General features: G+C 35.7%; 1 protein-coding gene across 13 annotated transcripts in view; it reads left to right on the top strand.

Annotated features, from left to right (window-relative positions):
* ADAMTS6 (ADAM metallopeptidase with thrombospondin type 1 motif 6) overlaps nucleotides 1-22,589 on the top strand; it is a 331,685-nt gene that overhangs the window by 284,071 nt on the left and 25,025 nt on the right. For 10 of the 13 annotated variants that reach the window (XR_010139960.1, XR_010139961.1, XM_024247310.3 and 7 more), the window contains 2 exons: nucleotides 4,363-4,492; nucleotides 12,593-12,797. Coding sequence is in view for 10 of the 13 variants with exons in the window: in XM_024247310.3 (XP_024103078.2) it covers nucleotides 4,363-4,492; nucleotides 12,593-12,797 (335 nt within the window). In the remaining 3 variants the exon portion in view is untranslated. Of the gene's footprint in view, nucleotides 1-4,227; nucleotides 4,322-4,362; nucleotides 4,493-5,365; nucleotides 5,475-12,592; nucleotides 12,798-22,589 lie in introns of those variants that run through there. The other 3 variants (XM_063724119.1, XM_063724120.1, XR_010139962.1) reach the window with 2 other exon arrangements.

The raw sequence follows: 22,589 nt of genomic DNA, 5'->3' as shown, positions 1-22,589 counted from the left end.
AGTTAAATTCAAGTTGTAATTTCTGTACCTTGAGTGCCTTCTTTCTACTTTTAAGATGGTAAATTGCCCTGAGAAAAGCAATATATTGCCAAATACTACGTTACAAATGAGTTTACAAAATTATTTAATTCTCTGAAAGAAGAGAAAGATAGGAACACATGAGAACACTGGGCAGCTGATAAGAGGAATAGAGGGACTGGAATGGAGGGAAGAAATGAAGAGGAGTGATGGTCTCTGAACTCTTTGCCCAGACTGGGACTCACTTGAACCATCACCACCCCCTAGAGTAAGAACAGCAGATGGTTTCCATCCAGGACTCATTTGCCATTTGATGGGCTTCTTGCACCTTTTCCTTTGGTATATACTGTATAAAAATGCCATTAAAGCCATTTCTTGATATGTAGCTAGAGCAGTGATTCAAGTGGAATATGCCTTCTTCCCATTGTATAAAAGAACCTTTGATGGGAAAATAGATCTTTAACTTTTAACTATTGGGAGAAAATTAAATATAGGATCTGACATTTAAACTTACGGACAAAAAGTGAGGGTTACGTTTCCATGGTAAGGACCATCATATTTGAATCTTTAGTATCAAAGAATAAAAAGCTAAGCAAATTAAAAGTCTCTAAACAGAATATACCTTTTGTAGAGGGTTTAAAGTAAATATATATTGGCAATATCATCTTTTATAATTAATTTTCATAATATGAAGCCATTACTTTTTTTAAGCATGGAGGAAGGATTGCATTAAAAAAAAATATGCATACAGTTTGCATGCCAGTAACTTTAGGTGTTTAAGAATAAAATATAATTAGTGCATTTTTATTAAATTCTGCAGAACATCTGCTTATCTCCAGGGGATCTGGACACTAAGCCACTAGAATTTTGCTTTTGATTAGGTACACACTGACTGGTCATGTGGACATTTTATGTTTTGGTTATAAACTATAAGTCTTTAGATTTGAAAGCATCGTGGTTTCGTGTAACTGGATGTAATTATTCCCAACCGGGTTTAAAATCAACATCTTAGCAATGTTTTACAGACTACTTTAAAAGAAGTTATGTACAAGAGGCTTGATCATATAAAAAGAATCTAAACTCAATCATTTCTCTTGTGGACTTAGTTTAGATTATTTCCAGTTGATCTGTATTTTCTACTTTCTAAAGTTAAAAGCTTCATTTTCCTTAATTCAGAAGTATGTGTTTAAAAATCCATTCATTTAGATGCATTATAGAGTTATCCTGTTGCTACTGACTTAAAAAGAAAAAAAAATCTGTAAACCTGCCAAGTGTGGGAGTAATAGTTGGAAGGAGCTTTGTATGCTGTTGGAGGAAGATAGTACAGTGTTGTAGGAAGATTTGGAATAGATTACTGATATAGTCAACTCTTGAGTGTGAAATACCACACTGTCTAATATAACATTCTAGAAGAAAATTAATAAAAGACATGTAAGGAAAAAATGCATCTTCATAAAATATAAGCAATTTCAGCTGTCTATTCAAGGACTTTAATTTTTACTTCATAAAAAAATAGCATTCTGAAATCATGAAGCTAAAATGAACCCCTAAGTACTCTTGATTCCCAGTTTTTAAGAAGTATGGAAGGAAGGCATGATCAAAATTAAGTCAATTCATAATTCTTAGCACTTGGCCCAATATCTCCTAAGAGATACTGTGTTTATATCTCATAAACACAATGCTTTGGTTTAGTAACTATCTCTGTTGAATGAATGAATGAGTAAATGAATGAATGACCTGCCAACTGCATTTAGCTGACAGTTTTAGTTTGGGTATATATGTAATTTTTAAACTAATTACTGGATCCCACTAAAGAGCAAAATAGCCCTGAAAGTAAAGGGGTCTGAAACAAAATATTGGACTATGGGTCAGTTTTATTTCTTCCTTGTGGTTTTGTGTAATTTTCCAAATTTTTGATAACAAGTATTATGTACCAAATTTTTTTCAAGATACATACATTGTTAGAATTTATCTTAAAATGAAATATAAATCGCAACTCTACTAACTCATATCTCATCTATGATTCAAATTGCAGAGGCCCTGCTTTTGCAATAAAGGCTGCTTTTGAAAACAAATGTAATTATAGCCAAACAACATTTCTAGGGTTAATTTAGAGGAAGAAGAATTTTATCTTGACTTAATTCAGTTTCTACAAGTCAAGATAAAATTCTCCTTTCTTTAACTTAACCCTAGGAAACTGAATTAATGTTTCTGCCACTGAAACAAAACCAGATCAGTTGTATTTTGTAGTGTTGAGAATGTTTATTCTTTCCTGAGAAATAACCAAGATATGTTATTGAATGCCAATGTTCTTGTTTCAAGTATAGTCATGTTTGAATGACTTAAAAAAAAAATAATCACACTAACCGATAAAAAAAAAAATGCCCTGCTCTCCCTGATAGAGGCAAAATATTGAACCAGGGTGGATGGATAATCTGAGCCACTGTTGCAGTTGGTAGTTGACTCCTATGACTAATGGTAGAGGTATCTGTCTAGGTGGACCACATGGACCTAGTTATCTGCCCACTGGAATGACACAATGGGGAGATATCAGATGAATATCATGGAACATCTGTGAATGGATCACAACTATGCCTGATGTGAATCATTCTTCCCTCAAAAATTCTAAAGTTTAATAGTTAAAAAATTCCAAACTGTTGTCGTCACATAAACTTCGTCATTTGGCTTATTTTAGGGGTTGGGAGGGAAGGAATACAAAACATACTCTGGGACATTTTGCCAGTAAGTTATTTGACTATGTTTAAGACCCCTAAGTTTAGGAAAACATAAAAAATGGTTGCAGAAGGTGATCAGCAAGAGCCCTGGGTCAGTGCAAGCAATAAAAAAGACTTTCTTTAACTGCTCACCACTGTCATGGAGGCTACAGGATTTAAGTGTCATGAGCTTGGTGGATTTAATAGTTTGCCCTGTCAGTCTTTAAATTTAAAGGGCTTAGTTAAAGGTGTGCATAACATGATAATGGAGGCACTCCCACCTGCAGAATTTCTATGATTTGGGGGAACTTGGGGGAAGCATTTGGTGTCTAGCTCTTTAGGTGACAGTTTCTTTCACTGAATGATCCTGTTTCACATATATTTCCCTAATTTGTGATCACACTGTTTTTTTAGGGCATTATTACTTAAAACAACTGGGGAAAAAAAAAAAAGAAAAACAACTGAAGGATTGTGTGGGATTAGCTAGGTGTGAAGCTGTGGTTTCCTGGATACTGCTAATGCTGCTTTTACAACTCTTTCTGGGTAATTTAGCCTACCTGTTTATAGAGATGGGGTGGGTGAGTGGGGGAATAGCTTAGTGTGTGCTTTTATTTCTATTGCCAGGAGTAACCTGTTACTGCTATATGATCTGAAACATTTAGCATTGTCTTGCAGTTTGACTTGTTTCTCTTTGATATCTTGATATACCTATCTGCTGCTTTTGATTACTTGACACTAAAGAGAAAATGAGTATGCATAAAATCTGTTCACCAGGAACATTTACAAATACGAGTGTGTGTTTGTGTGTGTCTTTATATTTTGTGAAATGTGAGCAAGTTATGGTGAATATCTTTGCCAATAATTAATTGACATATATTTAATATTTTATAAACTGTATGGGAATATTTTTAGCTGTGGTAAACAGATCACATAGACTAATTTTTTAAAATGAGATAAGTTAATATTTGAATGAACTATGTATGTATGTATTTGACAGTGGTATAATCAACAGGGGTCAACTCTGTTGGAATAAACAGACTAGTTGGTTACAGTCCAAAAGAGGCCCACTGCAGTCTCTAATTTCTAAAAAATGAATGGACTTTTAGAGAGATAAATATATAAATGGAAGAAAAAATGAAATGTGTGGATGTGATGTATTCCTAACAAAAACTAAATAGATGGGATTTGTTCTACAAAATATCAAAAAGTAAATTTGTCCCTATTGTTCTATTTTTAAATAAATATACAATCATTGTTTTGCATTGAAATGCATATTTGTACATTTTATTTGATAATATTATTTTGGGAAATTGTAATCTGTTGTTTTGTTTGTTTGTTAAGGGAAGCACGAAGAAGAATTTACAAATGTGAATAAAATTGTTTAAGATTACCAATAGTTTCTTTTCTGGACTTGAAATAGTTATATTTCTAAATATGAGAAAAATAACTTTGCCTAAAATTTCGGTATAATGACCAGGTCTTCTCTCCATTTTAGAGAAGCAGTCCAATGTGGAACAGATAAGACGGCAGCGATCCAGTGAGGCCAATTCCCCACAGAGGAAAGCTATGCATACCTAACTTAATGGAAGGTAAACTTCTCTTCAATTAATGATGTCCTCCTTTTCTCAAGGTGTCCAAAGACAGGAGGTGGTCTGTAAAAGGTTGGATGACAACTCCATTGTCCAGAACAATTACTGTGACCCTGACAGTAAGCCACCTGAAAATCAAAGAGCCTGCAACACTGAGCCCTGCCCACCTGAGTAAGTAAGGGAAAGAAATGAGAATTATTTTCTTCAGGTGCAAAGAGAAAAACCTTATGTATTCATGTTTGGAAATATATTTATATGATGAGAATAAATTAGGCTGAAAAAAGGTAGAAAACATCCTGAGAGGGAGGAATTTTGATGTCTCTTTTACTGAGCAAAGATTCCTATTTGTCCATAGATTTCAGTCATTAACTCCTTTAAAGCAGGAACTTCAATGAATTTTGTTCTGACACAATGCTGGAAATGATCATATTTCATCAATTCTAAAGCACACATCTTTTCATATTTTAACATCTCTGAAATTAGGATTCAACTTGCAGCTAATGGTGTCCTACCATAATAACTGACATTTTTCCCCTCTCTTAATGGCAAATAAAAAAAAAAGCCTTAGATGTAATAAAATATAGTGATTTATTTACACTCCTGTCTTTTCTACATATTTGTCCTAAAGACCTAAAGACCTTTTTTTTTTTTTTTTTTTTTTTTTGAGACAGGAGTCTCACTCTGTCGCCCAGGCTGGAGTGCAGTGGAGCGACCTTGGCTCACTGCAAGCTCTGCCTCCAGGGTTCACGCCATTCTCCTGCCTCAGCCTCCCAAGTACCTGGGACTGCAGGCGCCTGCCACCACACCCGGCTAAATTTTTTATATTTTTAGTAGAGACGGGGTTTCACCGCGTCAACCAGGATCACTTGGTGATCCGCCTGCCTCAGCCTCCCAAAGTGCTGGGATTACAGGCATGAGCCTGTACCTAAAGACTTTTAAAATGAGAAACTGTACCAGAGTATAATGTGTGGCTCATCGAGAGCAGGTCTCATTTAAAACCATCATTAAAATGAATGGGTTCTCTTCTTGTTAATCCCTTTACAGTGAGTTGTATTGCTGCATTAATCAACAGAAAGAGACTGAAGTATACCTCTATGCCTGTACCCAACACTCAGAAGATAGGATGCCTTACAACAACAGAACTTTAAACTAGGTCAGCAAATTAAAGCCCTGATATTCTATTCCAGAGTATTTCTAAACCATTTTAAAAGTCTTCAGGTCTTGGTACATTTTCTCATTTTAAAACTGAGAAACTGTAAAGCAATGGGATGCTCAAAATCCATGGGCCAATTTTGTCCCTTTCTATGTTTCGAGTAACTTCAGCATATTTTCATGTCATTGTCTCAGTCTGTTATGTTAATTCTCTGACCTTCAGGATCTTAAGTAGTATATTTGGCATTTGATCAGCCTTTGAAGGCATCTGAGTGAGCCTGGTCACACCCTATTCCATTTTGGCCTAAGCTTTTTCATTTGTTTAAGCTTAAAAACTTAAATGTCCATTGTCCTTAGAGATTTCAGTTGTTGGTCATTTCATCCCATAAGTTGTGTGTTTGAGTATTACATTGGAGGTTTGTTTTTGTTTTTTAACAGTTTAAGGATAATCGACATATTGATGTACATTATTAAAATTAAGCTTTCTGTCTCCTTATGTAGTTCTGAAGTGAAGTTACTTATTTAAGTTTGGAGATGGGGAATGGAATTGAAAAGAAAAGATACAGCGAATATGGGAAAAATAGAAAGTTTAGTCTGATGGGTTTTTTTTAAAGACCTAAATGTAGATATTTAAAATATTACTCATTATTAGCATACTTCTCTTAGTTGCTTTTTAATTTCTTCTTTAGTCTTTTGAATTCAGACTATGGAAAAGGAAATTTTAATTCTTCAAAATGGTTATCATATATGCTTGACTTGCGGTGGGATTACATCCTGATAAACCTATACAAAGTTGAAAACATTGTAAATTGAAATGCATTTACTTCACCTAACCTACTGAACATCATAGCATAGCCCAGTGCACCGTAAATCTTCTCAGAACACTACCATTGGGCAAAATCATCTGGCAACACAGTACACTGTAGAGTATTGGTCATTTACGCTCGTGATAGCGTAGCTGACTGGGAGCTGCAGATTGCTGCTGCTGCCCAACGTCTAGAGAGACTATTGTACCTCATATAGCTAGGGTAGGAAAAGGTTAAAATTCAAAAATTCAAGTAGTTTCTACTAAATGTGTATTGCTTTCATATCATTGTAAAGTTGAAAAATCGTTAGGTCAAACCATCAAACATCAGGGACCATCTGAGATTCCCAGTTGACATTGGTATTATAGAGATAGAAATCATAGAAAGGCTACTGAATTCAGTAAAACTTTACGAGTGTGAAGAAAGCAGATAGGCTTTTTTTAGATGATCATGTGATAGGCAGATAAGCAAAAAGAAGAAAACAAAAAAACCTATAAACCACTGTTAATACTTTGATGTATATATTTCCAGTATTTTTTCTATGTATACAGAGGCATGTGTATATAAAAAAATTGTATTATACTACTTATGACACTTTATAGTCAGTTCTCAACATTTTGAACATTTGAACTCTTTGACAACATTTAGTAGATATGTGATTGTTTATTTAAATTGGTATTCCACTTTTGAACAATTTTGGCTGTATTTTTTATTTTGATCCCCTGCAATAATGCAGCATTAACCACTTTTGCTTCTGAAACTGTTCTTTATAATTATATATGCTAAATAAAGAAGAAAATAATTTATAGTTCAAATGGAAGCACATGTTAGTCTTTGAGATCACATTGTCCAATTACTTTCCAGAAAGATTGTGTGAATCAATATTCCTATTAACAGTCTATGAGAATGCCTTTTCCTGAAAGTGAACAACAGTGGGTATTATTATTTTAAAAACAATCTTTCATTATTTTATAGGGGAAAAGCCCTGATATCTAATTGCTGTTTTATTTTGCATATATAGGACTGCTGATGGGACTGAACATTTAAAAATTATGTTTAGTGGCTGTTTGTACTACTTCTCTTTTGCCTTTTATCATCATGGCCTGTCCTATTGAACTACTTATCAATACTTCTATTGAAGTATTTATTATTTTGTTATTGATTTGCATGAACTCTTAATGTATTAAGGGTATGAACTCTTTTGTCTGTGTTCTGAATATTTTTTCCTAGTTTGTCATCTATTTTCCATGTTATTTATGGTGTTTTGATCTATTTTTACTTATAAAATTTAGAAAATCTTATTTAAGAAAGCTGTCAAACTTTTATTTCTTCATTGGTATACTGTTTAGAAAGGTCTTCCCCACTCTTATACTTTCAAAGTTTCTTTTTTTATTTTTAGTGTAAACATTGATCTATCTGAAATGTTTTGCCTGATTTGAGGAAGGAATCCATACTTATTTTCAATTACGATTGTTTTCCCTATACCATAAGTTTAAAATTCTAAATCGTATTTTCGATCAGAAAGTATTTTTTCAAATAATGAAATATTTCAAATGTCTTTAGTTATATTGAGAGAATTTATAAGTACAGTGTACAAAAAGGGAGAACAGTAAGATTTGTCCTTATAGAGAAAATGACGGAGGACTAGGAAAAATAGACAAAACAGGCATTGATAGAGAAATAATATTATGTTTATTTGGAAGACTTTGAAGACCCAGAGGAGGCCTTGCTGGGGAAAGTTATCATGTTCATAGCAGCAACTCTTTTTATAAGAAAGTATAGTAGTCAAGGTAGTAAAGTGACTATGAATGAAAGTAGAGGGATCCATGACATAGCCTTAAATAACTGGGAAAAAAAAAGGAAAAGAATTAATATTAAAGGATATGATTGGTAAGAAGCTAATCCCCAACCATAAGGAAAAAAAATAAGTTGGAATCCAAAGAGAAAGGCTGAGTTCAGTTTTTACCATGCCGTGTTTTAGTAGCAAGAGTATTTCTGCATATGACCTCATGTGAAGAATCCTTGAGTGATAAATATTATTCCTGTATGATACTGTGGTTTTTAAAATTGTGAAAACCAGAGAGGTGAAAACAAGAGAACTATTCATTTTAATAATATTGTGACCAAGAATTTAAAAACATTTATTAATCAACTTCAAGTTGGAAGACACTGTACTTTGGGAGAAATGATTCCCTTTCCGGAGGGTAATCTAATTGGGCAAATATATACAAAAATAACTACAGTACAAGACAAAATCTGTTAAGTACAATAAGAGAGTTATAAGCAAAAGTGCTGAAGGAAACTTAGGGTGGGAAGAGATTAATTTTTATCCAGTGGCTAGGTTTTATTTAATTGGTATATTTTAAGGTATAATGTTTAATAATCATTATTTTGAGTCATTGGACCTCACCCATGGACAACTGTCATCTCTTATTTTAAGTTTAGAAAAAGATTCATCAGAGTCATCTATAAAACTCCAAAATTTAAGACCTAGGAAGAATCATAGAAATTATTTAGGTCAACTCCCATCATTTCACAGACTGAGGTATGCTAATATCCAGTGATGTTTTTTCCATTACATCAGACATCACCAGCTTTGTAAGGTACAAATCAAATGTCTGGTGGCATTTTGATACATCTAATTTTGCTTGTTTCATTGACACATTCTCAGTTGCTACAACTTCAGAGATGTTTATTATGTTGATTTTTAAAAATTTAGAAAAACGTTGACTGTATAATGTTTAGGGCATAGAGTGTTCTGCTTAATATTAGTTTCACTTTCCAATTAGCTGAGAAATGAAAAAAAAATTCTTTTTATTTTTTTAACAACTTTTTGTTTTGATATTTTTAAGTTAATTTAAAATGTAGGAAAGTTTTTTATCTTTGTAAGTAGACAATAGGTTATATAACTGAATTTCTCTTTGAGTAAAGATGTTATTGTCAAATTCCGAAGATTTTTACAATTTTGCTATGTTGTGTTTGTAAAAAGAGTTGATGATTAGACCCCTGACTCTGGGACAAAGCCTAGGAAATCTCTCTCTTAATCCAAATATTTAATATCAGTTTATTTTCGTATGCTCTGCCATTTTCCTTTAAATTAAAAAGCAAAAATAATATTCTGCTTTTATGATGATTATTTCTTCAAAAATATTCTGGTTTACCAAGGTTGGGACAAATTTTTTATACTGTCTCTCTTATTCCCTTCTCCAAATTATACTATTTTTTGTAATAATAAGAGATTGGGACTGTAGGTCAGATTACACAGGCTGCAGCAAGCCACTCTTATTTCAGACACTCGAACATGAATCCCACTAATTGTTAATGTCTAATGGCTATGAAGGACTTGTGAAGATAAAGACAATTTGTGTATTGGGAAAAGCTCAGAAAGAAATAGCCCCAGAATTGTTCCAGCTATAACGATTCAGCAATTTATATTCCCAGAGAGAATTTCTGTATTCATGTTTTTACCACAAAGTCTAGAGGAGGGAAAGAAGACAGAGAAAGAATGCCATCAGAGAGTCAAATACGTGGAGAAGGAAGACAAGGGAAAGCAGTATGTCTTAAACTAGGTGGGAGAGTGGAGAAACTGAGACAAGCAGATGCAGTGGTAGAATTGCAAAACTATTTAAATAACTAGGGTGTGATTTCATCCTTCAGAGAGACATGGGAAGGGATGATATGATGAGCAATAAAGATGCAACAGGGACTGAGTGTGAAGCCTGAAATGAGAGTTAAAGTCAGAAAGGAAATTGGGAAGGTGATTAATACTTTTAATTTCATATATTCCAAGTTAAAGGCTAGAGTGATACATCTAGGTTAAGTTTCTGAGGAGAGATGGAATGGAAGAGACGACAAAGAATAAAAACACAGAGGTGTCCCTGACCCTTTGCAACACTTCTGAATCATTGTGGTTACTCGGGGCACCTGTGTTTAATTTGAAGACCTCCATCCCTCTTACATTATGAGAACTAATGAGATCATGGCTGGAGGTGGTGTGACTGAACTTTTTGTGACTGTAATGCACATTTCTGTTTTATCCCCTAATCTTGGTGATGAAATCACTGTTGCAAAGTTGAATCAGAGTTTCACCATGGCTGGCATGCAAGTTATTATTTTCAGTACACACTTTCCTCCTTACCAAAAATGGTACTAACAACTGGGGATCATGTTCATCTGTAGAAAACAGAAAGGAAAGAATATGAAAATTACTTTAAATCTCCCTGGGAAAATGACTTAGGAAAAATGTTTGTGTCAGATTTTTAAAATTCAAAATTAAATCATCATTCTTCAAATGAATTTTAGGCTGAAAATTTATAGATGTTGATAAAATATAATTTAAATTTGAAAAACTGGCTAACTATATTTCTAAATGCTGGTTTTCTTTATACGTAAAGACAATACAAATAATGATGAACAAAGGCCAGTGTTGCTTAATTGGCTTAATGCAGGCTCAAATTTAGGATACTAGTACTCTGACTTCATTAAGTATTATCTTCCGTATACAAAAGTGGCACAATGGAGCTATGCTCACAGAAATAGTGAGAAATTTGCTCTTAAGCTTTCCATATTCTTCTCTCTTGGGAGTCTCCCACCTGAAAAGCATGAGCATGTCCATTGAGAATAACTGCATGATTTGTAATTATGGATTGAAGAAAATGTCTTGTGATCCCGTGCTTGTAACCTATATTTTACTATTCAGCAATGTTAAAATGAATTTCGATTGAAATAGCAATCAATGGGGAATCTAGTCCTGATTTCATCATTGCTCTTTTCATGATTTTGGAGAACTGTTTTCCTAACACTGGATCTTACTTCCTTCTATAAAACAAAGCACAATGCCTTGAACAGAGTAGACATTCAGCAAATATTTAATAAATGAAATACAATATGTCAGTCAAGACCCTTGTTACAGATAACAAAACTTCAACTCGAGCTGGCTTCAGCACATAAGATTTACGTAACACAGCTGAGGGAAGTGTAAGGGGGAACCTAGCTTGAGAAATGGCTGGAATCAAAGACTCACACACCATCCAGACTTTCTAGCTCCTGTGCATTCTTTGAAATCAGCTAATTCCACTTGACAGGGAACCTAGCCACTGCAGCTCTGGACTCATCTTCTTATGCACCTTTGTGACCAGAAAGGAAAGGGTCCCTTTTGCTCTAGTTGAGATATAAAAATTCTAAACCAGAATTCTCATTGATCTGATTTAGATCATGAGTTACATCCCTTAGACTAATTAATGTGTCCAGAAGAGTGAATCCTGCAGAAGTGTTGCAAAAAAATAAAAAATAAAAAAATAAAAAAAACCCACAAACCTCCTGAAATTATGTATGTGAAAGTTTATGACTTTAGGGTAAAGGTGTAGTATACCTACAAATGTGAGACATGTTATTTTTTTCTAAGACATTTGCATTTCTTTCCACGTTAGCTGTGTAGAAGCTGTTTTTAGGAGCCAAAAGGTTGAAACAAGAGATCTGCCTGTTTTCATAGAGCTAGCTCAGAGCTCTGCTCTTGCTGAAGGTGTTTTAAGACTCCCATGTCCTTAGGATGGATACCTGGCCTTCTCTGTCCTTGTAAGGACATTCAAGTCCTATCTTCATAGAGGTTTATTTCTAGAAATTGAAAAACAAATCCCCAGCTTCCTTAGAGTGGTTTTAGCATAAAATTTTTAATTATGGGAGAACCTACCTCAATGTGATAATAATAAAAATACCTACTATTTCTTGTTTGTTATATGACAGACACTATGTTAGAAGCATTCAGTGGTGTGCTGGAGCCAGCTAGTATTGGTTCATAGGACCCTATTATTAGCATATCTTCTCCTGTTCACCTTTAATATATCAAGCTGGTAGCTTGAAATTGGCCATAGTGAGGTTTTTACACCACAAAAATTGGCAAATGCCACAAATCAGAACTCCCCCACCCCCTGCCATGGGGAGCCAGTGGTTAAACATTTATTAGCACACCACTGAGAGCTTTATATATATGACCTTATTTAACCCTCGTGACAATTGTATGAGATTGATCATTGTTATCCTCATTTTAGAATGTAATTAAAAAGCAGAAAAATAAAAGAGGTTTAAAGACATAGTGCACTTGTTTGAACCTGGGTTCTGCCCACACACTACACTTTAGAGAGCAAATGACAGTAAAGGCCTTTTCCTTAGCAGCTCTTTCATTTGCCATTTGTCTTATCAACCAACATTGAAATGTCAGCTCGTAGTCCATCAGTGAAAGTGCCTTCACTTAGCTAAAAATCTCTGGATGCACTGAGGAAATGCTTTTCTGTGTTTCTTCCATGTCTTACTGCAGGTGGTTCATTGGGGATTGGTTGGAGTGCAGCAAGACTTGTGATGGTGGGATGCGCACAAGGGCAGTGCTCTGCATCAGGAAGATCGGACCTTCTGAGGAGGAGACGCTGGACTACAGTGGTTGTTTAACACACCGGCCTGTCGAAAAAGAGCCCTGCAACAACCAGTCATGTCCACCACAGTGGGTGGCTTTGGACTGGTCTGAGGTAAGGAAATCTGAGGCTATATGTATATGTTTTGAAATGTCCTAACTACCCATCCTAAAGCAGTTAATATTAAGGACACCTGAGCATCTTAGAACTCAACAAGTAAGGGCTGTGTAATAGTGACCATGTTATATTTTATTGCTGCTTGTCAGGAAATAAGGGTTTTTTTGGGGTGCGTAAGGGAAATCAGCGAGAAACTTGTCATCAATTTGATTAAAAATAAGTCTAAAGTAAATTTGAAATAACATTATAGTGGGTACTCTTATAAGTGGTTTTTCTCCTTCTTACTATTGAGCACATCACAAGTTTAGAATTTGTGATACGTGATTAAAAATTGAAGTTCCAAAGGAGAGTCAAGAACCTTTCTTACCCCAAAAGTTATTGAAGACCTAGAATGACCTTTTCTAGGATCTCATTTGGAAAGCACAATTTTTAAAATATCTTTTTTCACGTAATGTAGCAGCCTAATTACATAACTCTTAGGTATGAACTGTTATCAATTCATTATCACTTATGACATATCTATATCTATATATTTTATGTCTTCTACTTCAACTGTGGAAGAAACATGGAGCTGAAGGTTATAACATAGGAAAACATCAAATTTGAATTGATCATTCCGTTCACTTACATGAGGAAGACCTGACCAAGATAATGTTTTCTTGGCACAGATGTATACAAAATAGCCTAATAAAATCCGGAGCCACTCAGAGAAATTATCTTATGAAAAATTAGGTAAGAGGTAGTTAATTTTTGACTCCTCAGTATCCATGAGACAGATACATATGCATACTATATCATTTTCTACATCGCCCAAAGAAGAGCTGAAGCCTTCTGTAGTGTGTGTTAAGTGTTAAGAATGAGTACCTTGCTATATAACCAGAGATATTTCTTTCAAGTTAGCAAAACAGGATGCATCTCAGACTCTATTCTAATATATCCTGCCGGAAACATTGTGGTACTTGCTTTGGGTATTTCCTGTAGACCTCATACATTTGTCAAAATACAAACAAAAATATTAAACGTTGTTCTTTAGGAATTTTTGGATGTAACGATTCCCCTGTGAATCTTACTGCTTGAGTGGCCTTATTTTGCTGGAGCACAGGACTGAAAGAAGCACTGTGTTTAAGATGGTACATGGAAGTGGAGATTCTGACCAGTTGTGGTAGATTCCATGTGGTTATCCATGGAATCTTTGACAGGAATTGGGAGTGTTCTTCCAAGTTTCCTGGCCATAGTCCAGCTTCAGTAATTACATTCTGCCTACCTAAGTTAGATTTTTTAGTTATATATTTCAATCATATATAGAGATATCCTTGGTATTATTCTGTCAGTGGTTATGGAAAACAGTATGGACTCTTCTGTTCCCTAACGGGATGCATTAACTCCTAAATTGATTTGAAAGATAAAATCCATTGATAAAGAATAGACATTCTGCAGAGTTGTACACATGTTAGTGCCCAGGACCCTTATAGAAATCCATAAATATTCATTGGTATGAGAAATTTGTTATGGGAAAATCATAATAGGAGACCTGATGATTGGCTGCCACAGTTTGAGGGCTTCAGGTCAAGTCAGTAAGTTTGAGTGATTACTAAACATACTGGGATAGGCACCATGGTAAATATGAAAGAATCCTATAAGCTTGGGCAAATGAAAAATACCCATGAAACAACTAGAGAATAATACATATAAGGCAGTGTGTAATAAAACAGTGGATTGTGAGGTATAAATGTATAATTCATATGGAAATTCAGAGCTGAGAAGGGCAGAATAGCCTGGAGTAGGATCAGAAGGCTTTTTAGTTGATGGTATTTAAGCTGAATATGGAGGGGTGTAGAGTTGGGAGTAGGGATGAGAATAGGGAAGCTGGAGAAAGGATGCCTGAAAAGAGAAATGACTGAACAGAAACACAAAGAGTGGACGATGAAAGCAGTGTGAGAGAAAAGGGTTTGTTTTTAAGAATAAATGAAAGACTGATAGTGATAGGTACTAGGAAGGTTTGAATACAGAACTCTATACTATATCACCCTTCATAAGGAGAAGGAATGCCTTCTGAGAAATTTCTAAAAGAAATTGCTGCCAACCACTAAAATATCAAAACTTAATGTAAGCCTCATTTCACACTGATCTTCTGACCTACACTATTCTGTTTTTAAATAAAACAACCACATATAATCACCTTGAGAGATAGCTTGTGTATATTAACTGATATGCTTCCATTCCAAATGCTATTTTAAAGTTTCCTTCAGAATTCAACTTCACATAGGTTGATCTTACCCCTCTATTAGAATTTTGATTCTTATCTATCCCGTCTTTGAAGTGACTCACTCAAATGGCTCTAAGAGGCTCTAAGGCATTTTTGGAGGCTGCCAGAAGATGTACATCTAAGCTGAGGACACTTTTAATCACATTTCTGCAATACTCTTTAACATTGCTGAATCAAAGCTTAGGGGCAAGAAACCATGCTGAGGGGCTGGAGTACACATGTGGGGACTACTACCTCAGATAAAGCATTGTCCAAGGGAGCTGCTGTTGTCTTTCCACAGACAGGAAACAATTCTGGGGTAAGCACAGGTCGAAAACTGCTGCTGTTACCGTCTCAAAATTTCTAGTTGAGCACCATCTTTACCACTGTCATCATCCTTTGTTCAAGAGGAAAGATGGTTTTTGCCCCATACTGTTTCTCCTGTTTATTTCCCCAAGGGGGGTATGTGCGGGGTCTTTACTCTCACACTTCCATTCCCGTAGTTTACTAGGCAGCCCGCCTCTTTCCTTCCCTAGATGGGTTAACAATCAGTAAGAATAAATAACGTTAAATGAAATAGATGTCTGAGTAGCTACTGCGAACAAAATGAGAACAAGGAGCCTGTTCTTCCCAAAGGAATGGAACACCTCCCACTAATGAAAAGAGAAGGTCCCAGCAGAAGATCAGGCGGTATTCAGTCTCTTTCGGTTAACCTTTGGCAAATATTTCACACAATTTTTTTGACACACCCATGAAAACCTCCCCTTTCTGCCCCCTCCCCACTTCCAACTCTCAGCTGTCTGAGCTCTGCTAATCACAAGGGTGAGGTTCAACTGGTGAAAACATATTGCAGAAAGAGGAATTTGCCCTTTGACCCTTTCCTTTTCTCTGCCGGCTACTCTAGTATAAAATTTCCATTGTTATAAAGCCAGCGTCAGTGAAACCCACCCAGTATTTATGGCAAAAGGAAAAAAAAAAAAAGTTAAATTACCTTGGCGGAAAATGGCTCATCAGCAGCCTTTTCTGGAACTAATGAAGCCACAGCTTTCTCATGTCCTATAATCTATACTTGGGATCACCCAGGCTATTTGGACTTTAAATAGTTTTCTGTTTTTGCCCTCACTTGGCAAGTAGCTCTTGAAAGCATTGCTGCATACTGTGGATGGGGTCCAGCAGCCCTAACCCATGCTTTTGATGTATCAAAATGGTTTATTTGACTCCTATAGAATAATGCCCATTGAAAAAGATACATTTCTTATACTTACTCGTGGGCAAGTGGGTAACTGGCATCTTAATCAACTGACTTTATAGTACTTATGTTTAGATAGCATTACTTAAGGAAGATGGGGAAAATCTACCTGCAAGGGACTGTGTTTTGTTTGATAAGACAATTGTGTCAGCACCTTGCATATTCCTAGGTTCTACTCTGGTCCTTTGACTAAGTAATTTAAACCCATCTCTCCAGGGAGAACTCAGTGTAACCCCGAAATGTTGATGTTTCTGTCCTTTACAAGTGAGGGCCAAATTGTTTTCCCTGGTTGGTTTCAAATACTTTTTCTGCAAAATATATTTTTGCTTCTTCTTAATCATGGAACATTAAGCTGAAGCATAAATGCATCTCTCATAAAAGTCACCTCCTGTATCACTGAGATGAAAATAAAAAACAGAAGGTCTGGTCGGATTTTAAATGATCATGAGATTCTAATTATATGAATAAAGAGGAAAAAATAGGCATTTACCCATATAAGGAGAAATAATGAGAAATAATTTTACTAAAGAATAGACTGACCACTAGTCTTCTAAATTTTATAATATCTTCTACCCTGCTACCTAAAGGTTTATTATGAGAAAGAATGAGATGAATTTTGATGTTTATAACTACTCTTTGATCTAAAAAAATTATTATTGAACTAAATATCCCAATTTCTAATTATTACTAATAGATTTTAATGCACACTCAAAAGTTACACAAAAACATACTCTTTGCATGGGTATAGGCCAATGATTATCTCTGGAGAATGCTCTGAAGCATTCATAATTAAATTAATGTCTATACATTACATAACATACATGTCTATACATACATAACCGTGGCTCATCTTGCTTTTCTAGAAATTTTTATTTTTTTATTTTATTTTATTTTTTATTTTTACTTTTATTTTTTACATAGCTAAATAAAACAGAGGACTTCAGATGGACAAACACGTTAATAGTAGTCCCCCCTTATCCACAGGGGACATGTTCCAAGACCCCCAGTCGATACCTGAAACTGCAGATAGTACTGAATCTTATATATACTATATACTTTTTTCCTATCTATACAAACCTATAATAAATTTTAATTTATAAATTAGGCACAATAAGAGATTAACAATAATAATAATAAAATTAAAATATTATAACAGCATACTGTAATAAGAGTTCTGTGAATGTAACGTCTCTTTCAAAATATCTTTCTATACTGTACTCATCTATTTTCAGACTTCAGTTGATTGTTGGCAACTGAAACTGGAAAATGAAACTGTGGATAAGGAAGGGATTCTGTATTTATCAGTAGGGTAAAGAGGGAAAAATGAAATTTAGGCTCAAGAAAGCAGAAGGAATAAGTAAATATAAAAACAAACTGAGGACTTCTCTGCTTGAACATCTCTGACATAAGGTCAGAAGGACTTGGTAGAGTTCTACTTAAATGAACCTGGTTTAAGTGGCATTCCTGTGCCTTTATTATTTTTACAAGCAATTTTTAAACATTTAATTTTATAATCACCTGTAAGAAGTACAATATTTGCAGAGAACAGAGTTGAGACTCTGGCTGTAGACATGTAATATTTGTGGCTGGATCTGCAGGGTTCAGGCCTGGTGTATTTACTGAGTAACAAATGTAGTTTTCAGTCATTCACTGTCTTGAAAATCTGGTTGATTTTCTGTCATTTTCTTGAAAATATGGTTGAAAATCTCTGTACCTCTGTTACTATAAGATAAAATATCCTTGGCTAAAATAGTGAATTTTGAGGTGTAATTTTTCTAAAATGATTTCTTGCCTAATTAAATGTCATTATGTGTTTAGCTTTACACATAACTGCACATTGTTCTACAGAGGGTTAGTCTTTGTGCATGTATCTTTCAGAGCTTTATTTTTAGTAGGAAACTGCCATCAGGATTTGTTTGTACCTCTTAGCATTTCAGTTTCCTCACCTGTAAAATGGATGTGTAACAGTACTCACTTCATGGAGTTTCTATGAGGATTAGGTAGATTATTACATGCCAAGGATTTAGAACACTACTTGACACAATAAATATTGTGCTGCTTTGTCTTCTTATCCTTCTTTTTTTTTTTTTTTTGAGACGGAGTCTTGCTCTGTCACCCAGGCTGGAGTGTAATGGCACGGTCTCGGCTCACTGCAGCCTCTGCCTCCTGGGTTCAAGCAATTCTCTTCCTCCCAAATAGCTAGGAGTACAGGCACGTGCCACCACACCTGGCTAATTTTTTTTGTATTTTTAGTAGAGACAGGGTTTCACTATGTTGGCCAGGCTGTGGTCTCAAACTCCTGACCTCATGATCCACCCACCTCAGCCTCCCAAAGTGCTGGGGTTCACAGGCGTGAGCCACCGCACCCAGGCTTATCCTTCTTATTATCAATCATATCTGGTTTGGTTTTGGTTTGGGTTTCCTGGGGACTTCTCAGATGGAGATGAATGAATTGTCTGTCTTCGCATTCTTTGTCTCCCCTAATTGTAAGCACGACCTGGCATATGATTTTAGGAAAGGCAGCTAGATACTACTACATTCTTAAAATAATAACAGAAGTTTCTTGCCACTGGAAAAAGTTATTAGAATAAACAAGAGATGTATGTCCCAGACTTTAATATGCATACACATGATTATAAAATGTGAAGGAGGCAGGGGAGTGGCACAAGTGCATTTTTTGATGAATGCTTCCGTTAGAAAACTAATCATAGCCTCGAAATACAAAAACTGAGTTCCCTATACATCCTATATGTTTTTGCCTAGCATGTGGATGAAGTGGCCTTGTATCCTCTTGTACTTCACCTCAACTTATTCTTATAATAATTCATGTTTACTATGTATTGTCATGAGTTTATTTCTGCCAGTACTAAGAGCAGCCTGTGAATACAATAATAACAGAGAAATGGATAATAAGTAGGCCCTAAAGTATGGGTCACAAGGCCTAGGATTTAGTTCCAGCTTTACCATTTGCTGTTTATCCTTAATGAAGTCTCTTAAGCTTTCCTCATCTGTAATAATTCTTAAAAATTTGTTTAATAATGTTTAATATTTGAAAATATTTTCTGAACCGTTCATCTTTAATGAAATGTAAAGTAGTATAGTAGTGTTTTTGTTACCAATGATAATATTAAGCTTTAAGAGAGTGGCAGAAATCCTCTTAAGTCTTTGGTTTGAACAGTGGAGGAGACTTGGCATGAAGTGAAGAGGATTGAAATAAGTGGAACAAGTTCAAGAGATAGAAATGGACTCGACACAAGTGAGGCAAGCTCAAAGACTTGGATTAGGGCTTTATTCATTCTACAGAAATTATTGCATGTCTTGGTTTCTTGAAATATAAGTGATTGTTGTATTAAATTAGACAATACATACAAAGTACATAGTACAGTGCCTGACATCCAGAAAACACTTAGCAAGAATTAGTATTAGAATGGCTCCACCATTTAATATATATGTGACTTTTTACCAGTCACTCTAAGTTTGTTTTCTCATTTTAAAAACAGAATAATAATTGCCACCTCATAGGAGAGTTGTAAGGACTATATAAATTATAGCATTTAGCACACTTGGTATATACAGTATTTATTAAATGACAGATGCTATTAGTGGCAGTAGTAGTAGTAGTTACTGTAGCTGCAACAGCAACACTACTCGCTTTGTGCCTGACACTGGGCTAGCACTGGAGAATATTGGAAATTATTTTATATGGCTGACATATAGAGAGATGAGCCGCAAGAGATAAGTAGAGCCTTACTACTGTGGTGTACTAAGCATATATAGAGTTTGAATTTCTATCTTGAAGGCAATAGTAAGCCATTAAGGGATTTTTTTTTTAAATCAAAATGCAGTATAATTGGATTTGTGCTTTAGAAAGATCCCTCTGACTAAAGTTTAGGGAGTGGATTTGAGTGAGGCAAGAGGAGGAAACAGGAGACCTACTAGAAAGCCATTACAAAATTTCATATGGGAAATGATGTTTGTCTGAAGTAAGGTTAGTGGCAGTAGAGATGGAGAGAAATCAACAGGTGTGAGACAGATTTTGGAGTTGGATTAATAAGATCTAGTGATGGATTGTAGGGGTAGAGTGAGGTAGCACCAGGTTACGAGGATATTGATTTGGCTATGAAGAGGAATAAAAGGAATCAGGAATTTCTGTCTTGATCTTCACTCCCTAACTAAAGCCTCTTCTCGAGCTACACTGAAAAAACTGTGTTATCCCCCTTCAAAATGCATCTTAATGAAACCTTTTCTAAGTTGGAGGAAATGCATTCTGTGATTATATTCATTGTGATAAAGAGTTTGCATTGAATCATTGATGTTCATCTGAAAAATTTGTTAATATTTTTCTGTCTTTCTATGACATACACCAGGCTCAAAGATTGCCCCTAACAAAATCCATGTGTGTACATGTGCACGGTGTTCACCTAGATAGCCCCATCCACAACTAGTACAGCTTGATTTACCCAATGGTAAATCAAAATTATCACCTTTCCAGATAAACAAGAGCATATATTTATCAAGTGTTTACTCAGAGTCCTCAGCTGGCTCCTGGGGGGGGTGTGTGTGTGTGTGTGTGCGTGCATGCATGTGCATGCGTGTGTTTATGTGCGCATGTGTGTGTTTTCATGCACACAAGCATGCAAAGATGAAACAAATGGAGTAATTTTAAGGAGCTTATAATCTAGTAGAGATGAAAAGACATGTAAATACATAATTATAAAACAGGCTGATGGTGTTAGGGGCACGATAATTTATGTGTTCTACATCCACTTATATGGTACTTTTAACATTAACCTGTTTCCATGTCTGTCTCCTAAATAAGACTCTGAGCTCCTTGAGGGTAGAGACTATTTCATTCATTTTTTTTTTCCTGAAGGTGGACAGGATTCTTTTTATTTTTTATCCAAGTAGCCTAAATGACAAAAAACCAGTATCCGCATTCATTTCCACACAGTCCTAATTCATGACAAATGTACTTATTTTCTGCCATATAGCCTCTTTCCTAATTAAGAGAACCACATCCTATTCCTAACTTATTACTATTAATGACAGCACAGGCATCAAACTTCAAGGTGACTTGTTTGGGCACCCCTTTTTCTTTTGTTTTGGCTAACACTTTACTTGTATCGTTTATGAGCCCCCACCAGTCCTCAGTCCTTAATCTTATTTCACAAACTATGGTCATGGGAGGCTCAGATGGGTCATAACACACATCAGGTTGGTCATTTCCTGGGCTACATACCTTGTATAGAATAGCATTATACAAACAAGTTCTTTTAGAGTCCTGGTACACTTATAATAACCATGAAATAATAGGACTGTAGCAACTTTTTGTCCTACCTCAGTGACTTGATGTATACACTGGAAACAGTCCTCAGTCTGAGGAAGGTCAGTTGAAGCCCTTACTGTACAAGTCCAAATTTTAAGGAAAATGAGTCCCGTGATGAGTTTTCTCATGCTTCAGCCGTGTGTGGACCAGTCAGCTTCTGGGTGTGACTGGAGCAGGGCTTGCCGTCTTTTTCAGAGTCACTTTGCAGGGGTTGGCGAAGCTCCCGTCCACGTATAGCTCACAGTCTACTGATGTTCAAGGACGGTCTTGGAGGTTGGGCCTGCTAGAATAAACTGAGTCCAACACCTCTACATAGTTATATTCAACTGGGCTCTCTGATACCGGGAGCAAGGTGGTGGGGTTTAGGGTGTTGCAAACTTCAATGGTTATGCGGGGATTTTCACATAGCAAGCTTTGGTACTTGGTTAATCTGGCATTTGTTAACCAATGATGTCCTTTGGTAGTCATTAAAGTTACCACAGTATGGGGGGCATTTATATTCAGGTTTTGCCCAAGGGTTAGTTTATCTACTTCTCGTGCGAACAGGGCCATTGCTGCCAGGGCCCTTAGACATGGGGCCAGCCTTTGGAAACCCCATCTAGTTGTTTTGAGAGATAGGCCACTGGCCTTGGCCAGGGCCCCACAGTTTGGGTTAAAACTCCAACTGCCATTTTTTTCTCTTTCTGACACATAGGGTGTAAAGAGTTTTGTCAGGTCAGGTAGCCCCAGGGCTGGGGCCGACATGAGATTTCTTTTAACTCATGAAAAGCTTGTTGCTGTTGGTTGTAATAGATGTAGTTTATCCAATCGACATTTTTATTAACTGTCACCCACCAAAATATTGACTCAAATCCTGCCTCTATTTGATTGCAAGCTTTAAATTGATCTGGTATTCCCCGTGAGACTCCAATTGCGTCTAAATAGACATGAGAGTTGAAAGACCCATAAGGGGCTTCTCTCGCACAATGT

The sequence above is a fragment of the Pongo abelii genome, chromosome 4 (assembly GCF_028885655.2).
Source record: "Pongo abelii isolate AG06213 chromosome 4, NHGRI_mPonAbe1-v2.0_pri, whole genome shotgun sequence".
NCBI classification, from domain to species: domain Eukaryota; kingdom Metazoa; phylum Chordata; class Mammalia; order Primates; family Hominidae; genus Pongo; species Pongo abelii.
The sequence above is the reverse complement of the archived record's forward strand: the minus strand, read 5'-3'. Positions and strand labels throughout refer to the sequence as shown.